The 14109-nt window shown below is 33.4% G+C and overlaps 1 protein-coding gene across 1 annotated transcript in view; it reads right to left on the bottom strand.

Annotated features, from left to right (window-relative positions):
* The window catches only part of RELN (reelin), a 957839-nt gene extending 944257 nt beyond the window's left edge, over positions 1 to 13582 (bottom strand). Inside the window, 1 exon segment of the mRNA XM_053716545.1 lies at positions 13180 to 13582. Coding sequence (XP_053572520.1) covers positions 13180 to 13408 — 229 coding nt within the window. The 5' untranslated portion in view covers positions 13409 to 13582.
* Between the last annotated feature and the right edge of the window lie 527 nt (positions 13583 to 14109).

The following is a 14109-nucleotide window of genomic DNA, read 5'->3' on the forward strand; positions in this document are numbered from 1 at the left end:
AAGTCACAAATTAGCAGTGGCATATCTAGTTCTGCATTTTTACATCCTGCTAATAGTTAGAAGCTACAAAGCTGTGTCAAATAAGTTATTCATAGCACACAGATTTTGCATATTGGTATAATGTTTAAAACATGCTATTTAAAAAAAAATAATAATGTATAAAATAAACCACAAGAAGTTTAAAAACGTAAGAATCTTAAAGGGACAGTCTAGTCAAAAATAAACTTTCGTGATTCAGATAGGGCATGTAATTTTAAACAACGTTCCAATTTATTTTTATCGTCAATTTTGCTTTGTTCTCTTGGTAATCTTAGTTGAAAGCTAAACCTAGGTAGGCTCATATGTTAATTTCTTAGTTCTTGAAGTCCGCTTCTTATCTGAATGCATTTTGACATTTTTACACAACTAGAGGGAATTTGTTCATGTGTGCCATATAGATAACAATGTGCTCACGCCCGTGGAGTTACCTAGGAGTCATCACTGATTAGCTGAAATGCAAGTCTGTCAAAAGAACTGAAATAAGAGGACAGTCTGCAGAGGCTTAGATACAAGGAATTCACAGAGGAATAAAAGTGTATTAATATAACTGTGGGGGAAACCAGACGTGGACTACTTGCCCAATGTGCTTAAAGGGATATGGCTGCGCCTCACTGACGAGGCCCAGATAAGAGAAGGCCGAAAAAATTGTCTGGGGTTGCCGTTTTCCTTGCTCAGAGGAGAATTGCCTGGTATTTCGAGGCTGGACTGACCATGTCGGCGGGATCAGACTGATATTCTACAGGAAAGTTTTCCTCTATGAAAAGCACAATTAAGCAGAAAGAAGCTACTCCCAGGTGGCAACCGGTACATAGAACAAGCTATTGAGCTGATGTTTATTCCTGGCAGACTGCTTCTCTTTCTGTTTTGCATATTAATATAAATTTGTTATTATGTAAAACTGGGGAACGGGTAATAAAGGGTAAATCTATTTTTTAAACAATATTAATTCTGTTGTAGAATGTCCCTTTAAAGGTACAATAAACAAAGCATAAATTAGCCTGAGAATAATATGTGGATGTATTTTTTTTTTAATTATATAACTTGTTTAAATATTGAAAAAATAAGTATTACTTTTTAGTATCCATAAAGCAATTGGAACTACCCATATTGTAACTTAAGTTTCCTTCTCTTCTGAGGCCAATTAGGTACAGTTATAATTGGTTACTGGACTGTACAAGTAGGGATGGGCGAATGTGCAAATTTTAAATTCGAATGTCGATAAGAACGAATATTCTTAAAAATTCGAAAATCGAATGTTATTTACAGTTTTCGAATGTCACTTTCGAATTCGAATGTTTATAATTATATCGAATGTCTACATTCGAAATTCGAATTTTTCGAATTCGAATATAAATTCGAATTTTTCGAATTCGAATATAAATTCGAATTTTTCGAATTCGAATATAAATTCGAATTTTTCGAATTCGAATATTGCATAATTCGAACATTACATTTAAAAGCATTAGAAATACTATTACAATCTAAATTCGAATTTTTCGAATTCGAATACACGTATTGCATAATTCGAATATTACATTTAAAGAAAAAGCATTAGAAATACTATTACAATCTAAATTCGAATTTTTCGAATTCGAATACACGTATTGCATAATTCGAATATTACATTTAAAGAAAAAGCATTAGAAATACTATTACAATCTAAATTCGAATTTTTCGAATTCGAATACACGTATTGCATAATTCGAATATTACATTTAAAGAAAAAGCATTAGAAATACTATTACAATCTAAATTCGAATTTTTCGAATTCGAATATTGCATAATTCGAATATTACATTTAAAGAAAAAGCATTAGAAATACTATTACAATCTAAATTCGAATTTTTCGAATTCGAATATTGCATAATTCGAATATTACATTTAAAGAAAAAGCATTAGAAATACTATTACAATCTAAATTCGAATTTTTCGAATTCGAATATTGCATAATTTGAATATTACATTTAAAAGCATTAGAAATACTATTACAATCTAAATTCGAATTTTTCGAATTCGAATACTCGTATTGCATAATTCGAATATTACATTTAAAGAAAAAGCATTAGAAATACTATTACAATCTAAATTCGAATTTTTCGAATTCGAATATTGCATAATTCGAATATTACATTTAAAGAAAAAGCATTAGAAATACTATTACAATCTAAATTCGAATTTTTCGAATTCGAATACATGTATTGCATAATTCGAATATTACATTTAAAGAAAAAGCATTAGAAATACTATTACAATCTAAATTCAAATTTTTCGAATTCGAATATTGCATAAATCGAATATTACATTTAAAGAAAAAGCATTAGAAATACTATTACAATCTAAATTCGAATTTTTCGAATTCGAATACACGTATTGCATAATTCGAATATTACATTTAAAGAAAAAGCATTAGAAATACTATTACAATCTAAATTCAAATTTTTCGAATTCGAATATTGCATAAATCGAATATTACATTTAAAGAAAAAGCATTAGAAATACTATTACAATCTAAATTCGAATTTTTCGAATTCGAATATTGCATAATTCGAATATTACATTTAAAGAAAAAGCATTAGAAATACTATTACAATCTAAATTCGAATTTTTCGAATTCGAATATTGCATAATTCGAATATTACATTTAAAAGCATTAGAAATACTATTACAATCTAAATTCGAATTTTTCGAATTCGAATATTTTCGAATGTAATCGTAAAATTCGAAACCGAATATTCGAAAATCGAATGTTAGAATGTTATGTAAACATTCGAAATTCGATTCGAACGAATGTGTTAAAATTCGTGCCGTTTTTCGAATGTTGCGAAACATTCGCCCATCCCTATGTACAAGCAATGACTGTGTGGAATATACCAGTGTATGTCTGGAGTCCACACTTCCACTTTAACAGGTACTGGGAAGCCCACAATGTTCATAATTAAATTATAGGAAAGGGGGACAAAATAAATAAATTACATTGCAAAGGTTATTTGTTACTGCTTATAATTAAACTTTATAAATAAGAAAGTGATTAACGTCCCTTTAAATAGAGCATTGCCTACAAACTAACTGTGTAACTACTGCTATGGGTCACAATACCACTTAGTGTGCATGTATAGCTTTATCATTACATTCCCCAAAAAAGGAGCAACTATAGAGGTACTTGTAGATGCCTGGTGCAGGGGTCATGATCTTCGATTTACTGTATTTGCTGTGTAAAAAACAAAAACTGAATATAGAGGGCCCAGCCTGCAGACTTGAAAACAAAGAACTACAATATCGCATTTTAAAAAACTACCCACACTACATTAAAAGGACATTATCATTTGTTGAGCACACAGATCTGCAAGGTGTATGAAGCTTCTAGGTTTTTCACTGAAAACAATCCTAGTGATTTTATATGTCGTTAAATTATTTGCATTAGCCAGTAATGTCTGCCTTATGTGATAATATATTATTTAATCAGGCCTGTCAAACTGTCAAATTTGTGGTGCACCCAGCCCAGTCCCGTTATCACCTATGCATGACATCACAGATACAAAAAGGACCTGCGACTGGTGCCCTGCTCGTCCTGCCTAACGGGAAGACCTGCTTTAGTGAGACTTTTTGTGAAGTTTGTCAATGTGAAAATCTGAGCTTGCACACGAAATTGATCTTCATTTAACGCAATTACTAATAGTCTTGACCTAAATCGCCTATTTTATGAATTAAAACACTGTAGTGGTGCAGAATAGACTTCTGCAAAAAACTATTTTACATTTTTTTTAGCTTGAGCAAATAGTGACACTACTGCAGACATCCCAACTCTCCCTGAAGTTCAGGGAGTCTCCCTGATTGTAATAGTGGCTCCCTGATGCCAGCAAATGGAATGCAATCTCCCTGAAACTCCAAGTACTATGGTCCAATGTGCCCCAAATCTGGAAAAGTGTTTCTTTAAGGAACACCTTTAGTTGCTGGAACGTTATAGAACTCTCAAAGCATGCATCAGTAGCCAAAAAGCCCCCACTGGGCTAAAACACAAATACTACCTTATTTACTGCACGTAATTAAACTTCGTATTCTAAAATATTTAAGCATTCAACAAGCGTACAATCACTGGAAATAATGTATGTAGTTGTGCAATAAAGCTACTTTTTTGTGTGACTTTAGTGGGAAGCTACTTTAATGATAAGTCTCTATCTTACTTAGGGTTTCAAGGTGTCCAATATATAACTGGGAGGGAGGGGGGGGGGTGGCGGCGCAGAAGCGGGTGAAGCCACCTCCCTGAAATGGGTTTTTGCAGGTTGTGATGTCTGCTACTGGCTGAAAGGAGTATGAGAAATCACACAACGGCATTGTGATCTACTGGTCAGCATTTACAGATCTACTTGTTGATCTTGACCCACTTTTGGGCTCACTTAGGGCTTGATGATTGAAAGCTCTCTGGGCTGGCGAGATTATTAATGAATGCTCGCCAGTCCTTCTATTTCCCTGGTGGAATGATCTAAAGCCATTTTTTACCCTGAAAACAGGGTGTCTCGCTAAGGGGCGTATACTGCATTTTCATATAAAATGTGTACAACAAAATTCGTATTTTAAACATTATACAAAACAAATATTTGAATTATTCACACAAAAATAAGCAGGGAAAAATTGTATTGTTAAGGTACATCAAAAATCGTAAGAAAATTCTTCACCAAAAATTGTATGTTAACAAAAAAGTAAAATTAGTATGTAATTTACACAGGAATAAATCAAATTAAATATTCACAGCGTAAATCGTAATTGTAGTACACTGGATGTGCAAAAATCACACAGAAATTTGAATTTATAAATACAAAATGCAAAGTGCAATTGTTGTTTTTTCGTAAAATGGGCTGAACATGGGCGTTCCATGGGCGTATATGACAATGTCTCACTAATACCAGCGTAATTCTATAAAGATTTTCGCACTGCAGATATCACAGTGTTTTCTCGCCAACTAAAAGGTGGGGAGCTTTTCTCAAAACAATACGAACACTTATAACCCCAATAGAAAAACAAATGCATACTAAAATATAGGCGAATGTAAGATGGTATAAGCAAAAAGCAGCGTTATATTGACTGCAGGATTATAATTTTAAAGTGCTCCCTGCTAACTTCGCACTAAGGAGCAAAGTTTCCCTATCCAGCGAGCTTTATTACTTTTAATAGGAGCCATCTCGCAACTCGCAGGGACTGCCCCTTTTTTACGATCATTGCACCGGGGCAGCCCTGCGAGTGTCAGCAAGAAAAATAAGGTTTGAGCTGGCGAAGAATATATCATCGAGCTCTTAGTCTAGAGCAGGGGTGCCCACACTTTTTTGTGTTCGGATCTACTTTTCAAATGACCAGTTCAACGAGATCTACCCACTAAAAATGGTATGGCTCCTAAGCTTATATTCCTACTTTTCCAAATAAAGATACCAAAAGAATAAAGAAAAATTGATAATATGAGTAAATTAGAAAATTATTTAAAATTTAATGTTCTATATCTGAATCATGAAAAAAAATAAAATGTGTGTTTCATATCCCTTTAAGGTTGCATGATTTAGCAACACATAGATATGCAAAAGCATAAAGATACAACAGAATAATCCTGATGACAAAAGTAGCACTGAATTTAATTTGGGTTAACAGGGGCAACCCCTTGTGCCATGTTACAAAATACTGCATTCAAATTACTTCCACTGACCAACTTTACTTTTCGCTGTAGACTTGGTCAACACGTTAATTTGCCAGACGTCAATCAGACTTTTTCCTTTAGCATAGCACAGCAGCCTCCACCTTTACTTTTTCTATCTATTGACGCTTACCCACTTAACTATACTATACCGCTATATCCATTGGGAGAGTACTTACTCAATAATGCTTTTAATAGGCCAATTGTGGTTGTCGTTAAAAAATTATCTACATTAATTGGTTGAAATCAATTTCCCTCAAGATCCAATCCTGTAGCACTTTCCGTTTCCGACCATCAGACTGTTTAATGACCTGCCCCTTCACAGACTGCGGTAGATAAAGCGGTATCCATAGCAACCATACTCTACTCATGCCCCAGTGTTAAGATCGCCTTCAGGATCTACTGGTAGATCCCCATCTACCTATTGGGCACCCCTGGTCTAAAGCTCCCTCTGGAGGGCATTATTTTTTACATCTGGAGTTGTGATCCCTGACCAATAGTGAGAAAGACTTGACTTTCAAATTTTAAAACTGAACTAGCGAGGGCATGATCACAAAAAATACTTTCAGCCTAGTAAACCTATTTTAAAAACTGGAATTTACATATTTTAAAACTTAAGTGGCTGAAAAACTCTTCTCAAAAGATTCTATTAAAGTTAAATACGTTTTATACGATGGTGCATTTTGCACATAAGTCATTTGCAGTTGGTATTAAAGGATCCAAAATTTAATAAAAACAAGAATGTTATACAGTGTAGTAAAAGGTTAAAAATTAAAGGAACATGAAACAGATGATTCAGATTTACAATGAAAAAAAAATTCCAATCTACTTCTGTTATAAAATTTACTTTGTTGTCTTGGTATTGTTTGTTGAAGATGAAGAGTACACCTACGTATGCTCAAGATCATTTTTTTTGTAGCAGTGTTGCTTTAATGTTTTTAACAGTGTTATAAGTTGGTCAAACATGGTTGCCATCTAGTGGTTGAAAGTGTTTAACATTTTTTAGAAGTATTAATGCAAGACTGATTCCCTATAGCACAGGTTTTCAAACCTGTCCACAGGCCTCCCTAACAGGCCACATTTTGAGGATATCTGAACTAGAGCACAGGTGAAACAATCATCTTATTAGTAACCATGGTTATTTTACTTTCTCTCATCCAAGGTTATCCAGAAAACCTGGACTGTTGGGGAGGCCTAAGGACAGGTTTGAAAACCAGTGCCCTAGCCAGATATATGCATGCACCAGAGTCTATCTAGGTATGTTTTTCTACAGAGGATTTCATAAGAACAACGAGAACAAAGATAATCTGATAATAGAAGTAATCTGGAAAGTTAAAAAAAAATCGACACTCTATCTGAATCATCAAAGAAAAAAAATGTTTTATGTCCCTGTTGGAGATCATTTTTTTTATAATCTAGCACAATGGTAGCAAGTATCTTATAAAACCAAGTCACAAATGTTATCAAGTATCTCAGTAAAATTAGAGCTTGTTGTTTTTAATTTCCTTTAAAAAGCATAATTTGGACATTAGACAAGATTCTTGAGTGGTATTGTATGATAATAACTCACCAGGGTGTGTTTTTATTAGACTTGTGCATGTGGCTGTTTCATACTTCCCAACATTTGTAGCTGAGAATGAGGGACACAGGAGGTTGATAGGAGCTCGTCACCATTTTGTAGGTGGAGCCATGTTGGAATGGGAGGAATCATGGTTGGTTAGTGGGCGGGATTGTGGCTGTTTCTGGGTGGTCTGTGGGCATGTCATGGCAGTTTATGGGTGTTTCTGGGTGTTCCGTGGGTGGACTGTGGGTCTAAGAGAAATTGTGTAAAGAGGGATATATGGCTGTCTCAAAGGGATAGAGCTCAGAATCAGGGACTGTCCCTCTCAAATAGGGACAATTGTGAGGTCTGCTATTTCGTTAGCACACACAAATGTGAAAGAAGGCTTCCTTGTGAAAATGCAACAAACTAGTATCCATGCAAATCCAGATCTAAGAAGAAATTTGCCTCCGAAAAGACCCGAATGTCGCTAGTGGCTGCCTTCTTCCGCATTTGTGTGCTAATGAAATAGCTGAATGCACATGTCTAGTTTTTATGATACAATAATTGCTGGTTACATACAAAAAAATTTTACCGACAGTTCAAAATAGCATATTGTTCTACACTTGTAATAAAATAACTAATACTTTTTAATGATACCAACAATATAAGATTCAAGGTATCTTTGTCTTAGCAGTTATTAATTGAAATTCTGATTGGGGTCCCTGCTAAATGATGCCAAACCAATGCAAAGTATTTTCCATATCTTTTTATGTGGAGATATAAAATACATTCAATAAATAGTTATTAGGTCCCAAATATTCTCTTAATTGTATTTTCTTGTCATTTCTAGCATATAGTAAGATAGTTGCATAATATATGGTAATGAAATGGAATTATGTCAGAACTGCATATGGAAACTATTTCTATAATTCATATTATGTACATTATACATATTATCAATCACATATCAGCTACAAGAACAAGTGTAGTGACAACTTAATTCACAGTATTTTATTTAAAACCAGAATTCACTTTATTTATATATAGCAATGATATGTCTTTTCAGATTCATGTGATATGCAGTGTATATATGGCATAAGGAAAAAAGAAAAAAAAAATCTATGTTGAGATTAGTAAATCATCCTCAATTTTGACGTAACCTCTGACCTGGCCCCTAGCAGTCTGAATACTGATAATAATCCCAATTCCAAATCTAAATGATAAACCTACTACTTAAATAAACCACTAATTTAAAGATTATTTGACTAAATAATTTGGTGGCAGATGTTAACATTACCAAAAATGTGTGTTTTTCTAAAATCAAACAAAAAAGGTCTTAAATAAAAGTGCATATTATGTGGATCTTGTACAATAAGACTGGTGTGTCAATTGTTTTTAGAAATAACTAAATCAGATTTATTACTTCTCAAAATGTATTGGATGAATATATATTAAAACAGATTTACTGTCATAATTTATAAAATGTGATGTAACAAAATAAATTAACTAAATATTTGCTCTTTTTTCATTAACAAGAGCAATTTGAATTCATATAAATCCATGTAAAATTTGTACAGCAAACTTATCTATATAAGATTGGCACATTTTTTTCCAAACTATGAGAAACTATTTCCCTTAAGACACATTCTAATGACTACATATGTCATTTATAAATGAGTAGGGATATTGGATTTGTGATCGTTACCCTCTGCCTTTTTTAATTTGTCTCAGACCAACCAATCCCTTCTTAAATACCCCCCAATACATTACAAGCCTTGAAGGGTTCTCTAGTTAATGAATTTCCAATTTGTCATCAAAGTTGATGATATAAGTACACAATATATTCATGTTTTTTGTTAGGCAATCTTTATGTTTTAATTTTTAGAAGTTCTTTGAGACAAAAATTTTAAAATGTTTCCTGTTAACAAAACAGAAAATATTGTTGTGTATCAAAATGGATGCAAATTGAAATTGAAATGGAATACAAAAACATTTAAATGATTATAGACAAAACATAATTTGATATTATCATAGCTATTTAAACAGATCTATTGCTTCCTCGAAAAATATTGCAGCTGCCTTTGTGGACAAAGGAAAATAAAACACTGAACTGAATGCCCCATGGTTATCTGGGGTCATTCAGACTTGTTTTTTTTTTTAATGTTAACATGAAACAGGAAGTACATTCAACCAAAAAACATGCGTATTGAGTTACTAAACGTCCAATCTACATAAACTGGAGAAAATAAGGGCAACTCGGTAGCTTTAGATAACTAAAGGCATCAGAGTAAGGTTTGACAACTGATTATAATTATTGTAATGTACAGTCTTATGTAAATATGAAGATGTATTATAAATAAAGTGCAATAAAAATAATAATAGTTGAGTATACAAAAAAAACATAATGGGCAGATGAAAAATACAAAGTATTGGAAGGATATTTACACTGTCTTGGTTTCTTCATCATACTTTTTCTTGCATTGTGGCAACAAAGATTATTTAATAATATGTAATACCCAAAGTATTTGCTAATATAAAGAGATAAGGTATTAAAAAAGTTTAAAAAAAAATAGATTAAATTTTATAAAGTTTTTAGAAAATAAAAAAATACATTAGGGTTAAAAGATATTGTAGGGAAATATTTTCTACAACGGATGTGAAAAGCAACAATTAAAGATGTTAAAATTAATTTTACATAAAAGTTAAGCAAATTATATTTAAATATATCAAGAGATAAGCAGTGAATGCAGGTTTGATGACTACTGTGTTAAAATGGGGTATTATAATCAAACATTTTCTGTCAAGTGTATGAAAGGGCAACATTTAAATATGTTAACATGTTTCTACACAAACAAAATGTTTAGTAAAAGCTGTTTTCATATTTAAATTGAAACTAATAAAGCAGAACCGGTTGTGTACTTCCTAATAATGTTTACTGGCTGATAATGACAATTCCAGCAGTTCTATTGGTGAAGATGGAAACAGATCGGAAAGCTTGATAAGAAACATCAATGTATTCAAGGAAAGGAACATATTTTGGAAAAAAGTGCAATTACTTCCCTGTTTTAGATAACACAAATAAAAAAATGACTACAGTGTCTCTTTAAAATTCATTGGCTAATATTGTCTGCTGCAAAAAGCTGTATTGGTTAACAGGAACAAGCCTCAAAAAGCCTGAAAAGAAAAAAGTAGGTATATTCAACACACGAACAAAGAAACAAGTATGTCCTTTTAAAACTGTGAATTATTAATTCTAGAGTCTTCTAGTAAAAATATGTGATAATAATGAATTTCAGCTAACACAATACCTTTGTAAATAACTATACGTGGAATGTTTCATATTTTTCACAGATAGAAAAATCTTACAAATCATAATATCTCCCTAATTCCTCAATGCTCCTGAAATTTTCAAACAACACACACAGAGCCATGCATGCTACCCATTGATATCAGGGTAATCTGCTATTTACACCTGTTAATCTAATATCAGCATAAATGCTAATACTGACACCGCTGCATTGAAGTAGTAGGTTGGTACTAAAAGCAACTGATATATATATATATATATATATATATATATCAGTGTTCTCCCCAGGACCTTTTTAGCGGGTGCACCACCCGGGCTGATTTTACTGACCATCTAGATAAAAGTTTGCCAGTATTAAGCTAAAATGTGCTCACATTAAAAATGTTCAATTTTTATTGCACAAATTATCACTAAATAAATTTATTTTAAATTATGCAATTAATGTTTGCTTTGGATAGCAGAAAATGATATAATATTAGAAAGTATTACACTGCCACACCCGGCTACTTTATAATGCCACCTGGCTACTTCATAATGCAACCTAGCTGGCAATATTTTCCATGGAGAACACTGTATATATATATATTTAAATGAGCTATTTACATTTCGATCTGATTGTCATGCAGTATGCTTTTGTCTACAAGTTATAACAAGAGTTATTTGACACAGAAACCTACATCCCCTAAACAAAATGTAGACAGTTCTCAAGTGAAAATCAAAATCTAAACTGTGGTTATCTAAAGGAGCTGATTTACTATACTGTACTCTCCAAAGCTAGAGAATCAACTCCCTTAAAACTACAGACATTGGTCCAGTTTTGCCACAGAATATGTTGAATATCAGTGAATCGTTGCAACTGTCATGATATGGTAGTGTGCAGAAGTCTTTTTTTATTATTGACTGTAAATTACTATGACTACTGTTATTTCTGTCAATCTTGGCATATAAAACCCATGGTTCATTTACTGTAATTCATTGGTTCTGTGGTTTTCTTTCTATGCATAAAAGATTAGAATCAGATGTCAGATCCTCAGATAACACTTTCCACACACTATATTTGGCACTCATGCAAATTGGCATAATTGGCATTTTCTACACCATGCTAGAGTGCACTTTGATGTATAGGGTCTCATCTCCCTACTAAACATCCCAGCAGCAGTGATGGAGAACTGATATGACAAGTACCCATGTGAAATCATGTCAGCAGCACTGAGCGGGATGTAAAACAGGCACACACTGTATAATGAAAGTCTTATTGCATTTGGTAACAGAAAATGATAAAACGTGAATGACAGCTCTTTCAGAATAATGCCTCTTTATTACACAGTTTTCTTTCTTATAATCAAAATAATTAGCTTACTATCTATTCAAACATTATAAAGTTAATTCTTCTGTTGAGTCAGTGATTAAAGGGACACTAAACCCAATGTTTTCTTTAATGATTCAGATAGAACATGCAATTTTAAGCAAGTTTCTATTTACTCCAATGATCAATTTTTCTTTGTTCTCTTGCTATCTTTATTTAAAAAGCAGGAATTTAAAGCTTAGGAGCCGACCCATCTTTGGTTCAGCACCTGGGTAGCACTTGCTGATTAGTGGCTAAATGTAGCCACCAATAAGCAGGCACTATCTAGGATGCTGAACCTAAAATGGTCCGGCTCCTAAGCTTTACATTACTGTTTTTTTAAATAAAGATAGCAAAAGAATAAAGACAAATTCATATTAGGAGTAAATTAGAAAGTTGCTTAAAATTGCACGCTCTATCTGAATCGCGAAATAAAAAATTTGGGTTTAGAATCCCTTTAAAACCCCACTACTATTGCAAGGGAAATACTTCCACATGTCCATGCAAAGATGTTCAAAGACTATTAGCTATTAATTAACAAGAATTAGAAATGAATAATAATAATAGTAATAATGGTAACAATAGCTGTGAGTTTTAGCAGTGTTTTTAATTCTATTACAGGTACTTGGAACATAAGTCATTGTCTATCAGAAGAATGTCATTTGGAAATTATTGTGGTTTCCTATACTAATTAAAATATTTAAAATCTTTTCTTAAATAACTCAAAAGCATATATTGAACTTTCTCATTTAAAAGCTAAACATAATTCATTATTTATTTATTTATTTATTTGTATTCATTTAATTTGTAAAGGGTGGTACCTTTGCCAATAAGCCTTCTATCTGGTGTGAAAGGAAGTCTATCTACTCTTTGCTGGCAGAACCATCATAACACTAAAGAACCAGGGTTATAGCCTTTTAACCTAAACACATATTTACAATTGTCTGAATTAGTTTCTTGTCTTTATGTTTATACTTTTTCATCTGTAAAAATAAATATTAAAACAAAAAAATAATAATCGTTGCAAATTTATTAGATGCTCTCAAACATTACAGATGAATAACAGAAGACATAAAATGAACACATTAAGGGTACAGTGCCTGTTGACAATGTTGATTTGCATCGGTTTCTTAAATCATTTAAACACTTTACAGCCAGATGCTGCTGCAACACATTTTATAACTGTCAAAGGGTTAACTGTGGCATTTCTACAGATCTGCACTTATGTTAAGGGGTTAACTCCATCATTGAAACTTTAATGATCTTACCATGGTACTCCTGCCCAGGTACGTAAAAACTGGGGTTCCCCGCCAGGTGCAACGAGATGAGCACTTCTCCCTGGTCTCCATCACCTTCCAGCTCCCCGTGGTGGGTGCAAAGAAAGAAAAAAGGTGAAAACCTAGGGTAGTACCCCACTGCTCCCCGAGTGACTGCATGGGACAGGACCCCCAATAGCAGCAACAAAGTCCATCGCCAGCAGGAGGGCATCTGATCCATGATCTCACTGTGTCTTCTGCATAAGGTCAAAATAAATCTATAAAAGTTTAAAACAAAATAAAGTTTTTCTGCTGTTGGGAACAAAAATGCTCCTGGCTGCAAAGGGGATGAGCAGATTACACCTTCTTAAAGCAACCAGCATCAGAGCTAACAATCAGGGAGACAGGAATGAGGGTCCACAGCAGACAGGAGCTGCCGTACAACCAGATAACACATGCCTAATATGCACATTTAGCTGTGGCAGCTCGGCCCCGCCCCCGCATGCTGATTGGTTCGACGAAATCTGTGATTGAGAAAGTGAAAACCTGCTGAAAGGGAACTGTAGAGAAGGTGAATTGCTCTGTGGTTGCCAGGATTAGCAGTTATCGTCCCCAAAATCTAGTGCTGCACTTTACATTCCACATCCTGGCAAACCCTGCATCCGGCACATGGAGCTAAAGTGCCAGCAGGATCTGCTTTGTTTGTGGGTATTCATATTCTCATTACAGAATATTCAGTAGCAATTAAAATCGTGCTAAAAAGGAATCAGATTTTGTCAGGCATTGTAATGATCCATCTCTTTATTATTGTGTAAACCGAATGAGGAATTGTAAAATACAGTATAGTAGGTAAAAAAGGCAGAGGCTATAGATGATTAGCATAATATTTAAGGAAATAATGTTGAGAGGCAGCATAAGGAATATGTTGCTGGCAAACCATTC

The sequence above is a fragment of the Bombina bombina genome, chromosome 6 (assembly GCF_027579735.1).
Source record: "Bombina bombina isolate aBomBom1 chromosome 6, aBomBom1.pri, whole genome shotgun sequence".
Classification (NCBI taxonomy): Eukaryota; Metazoa; Chordata; class Amphibia; order Anura; family Bombinatoridae; genus Bombina; species Bombina bombina.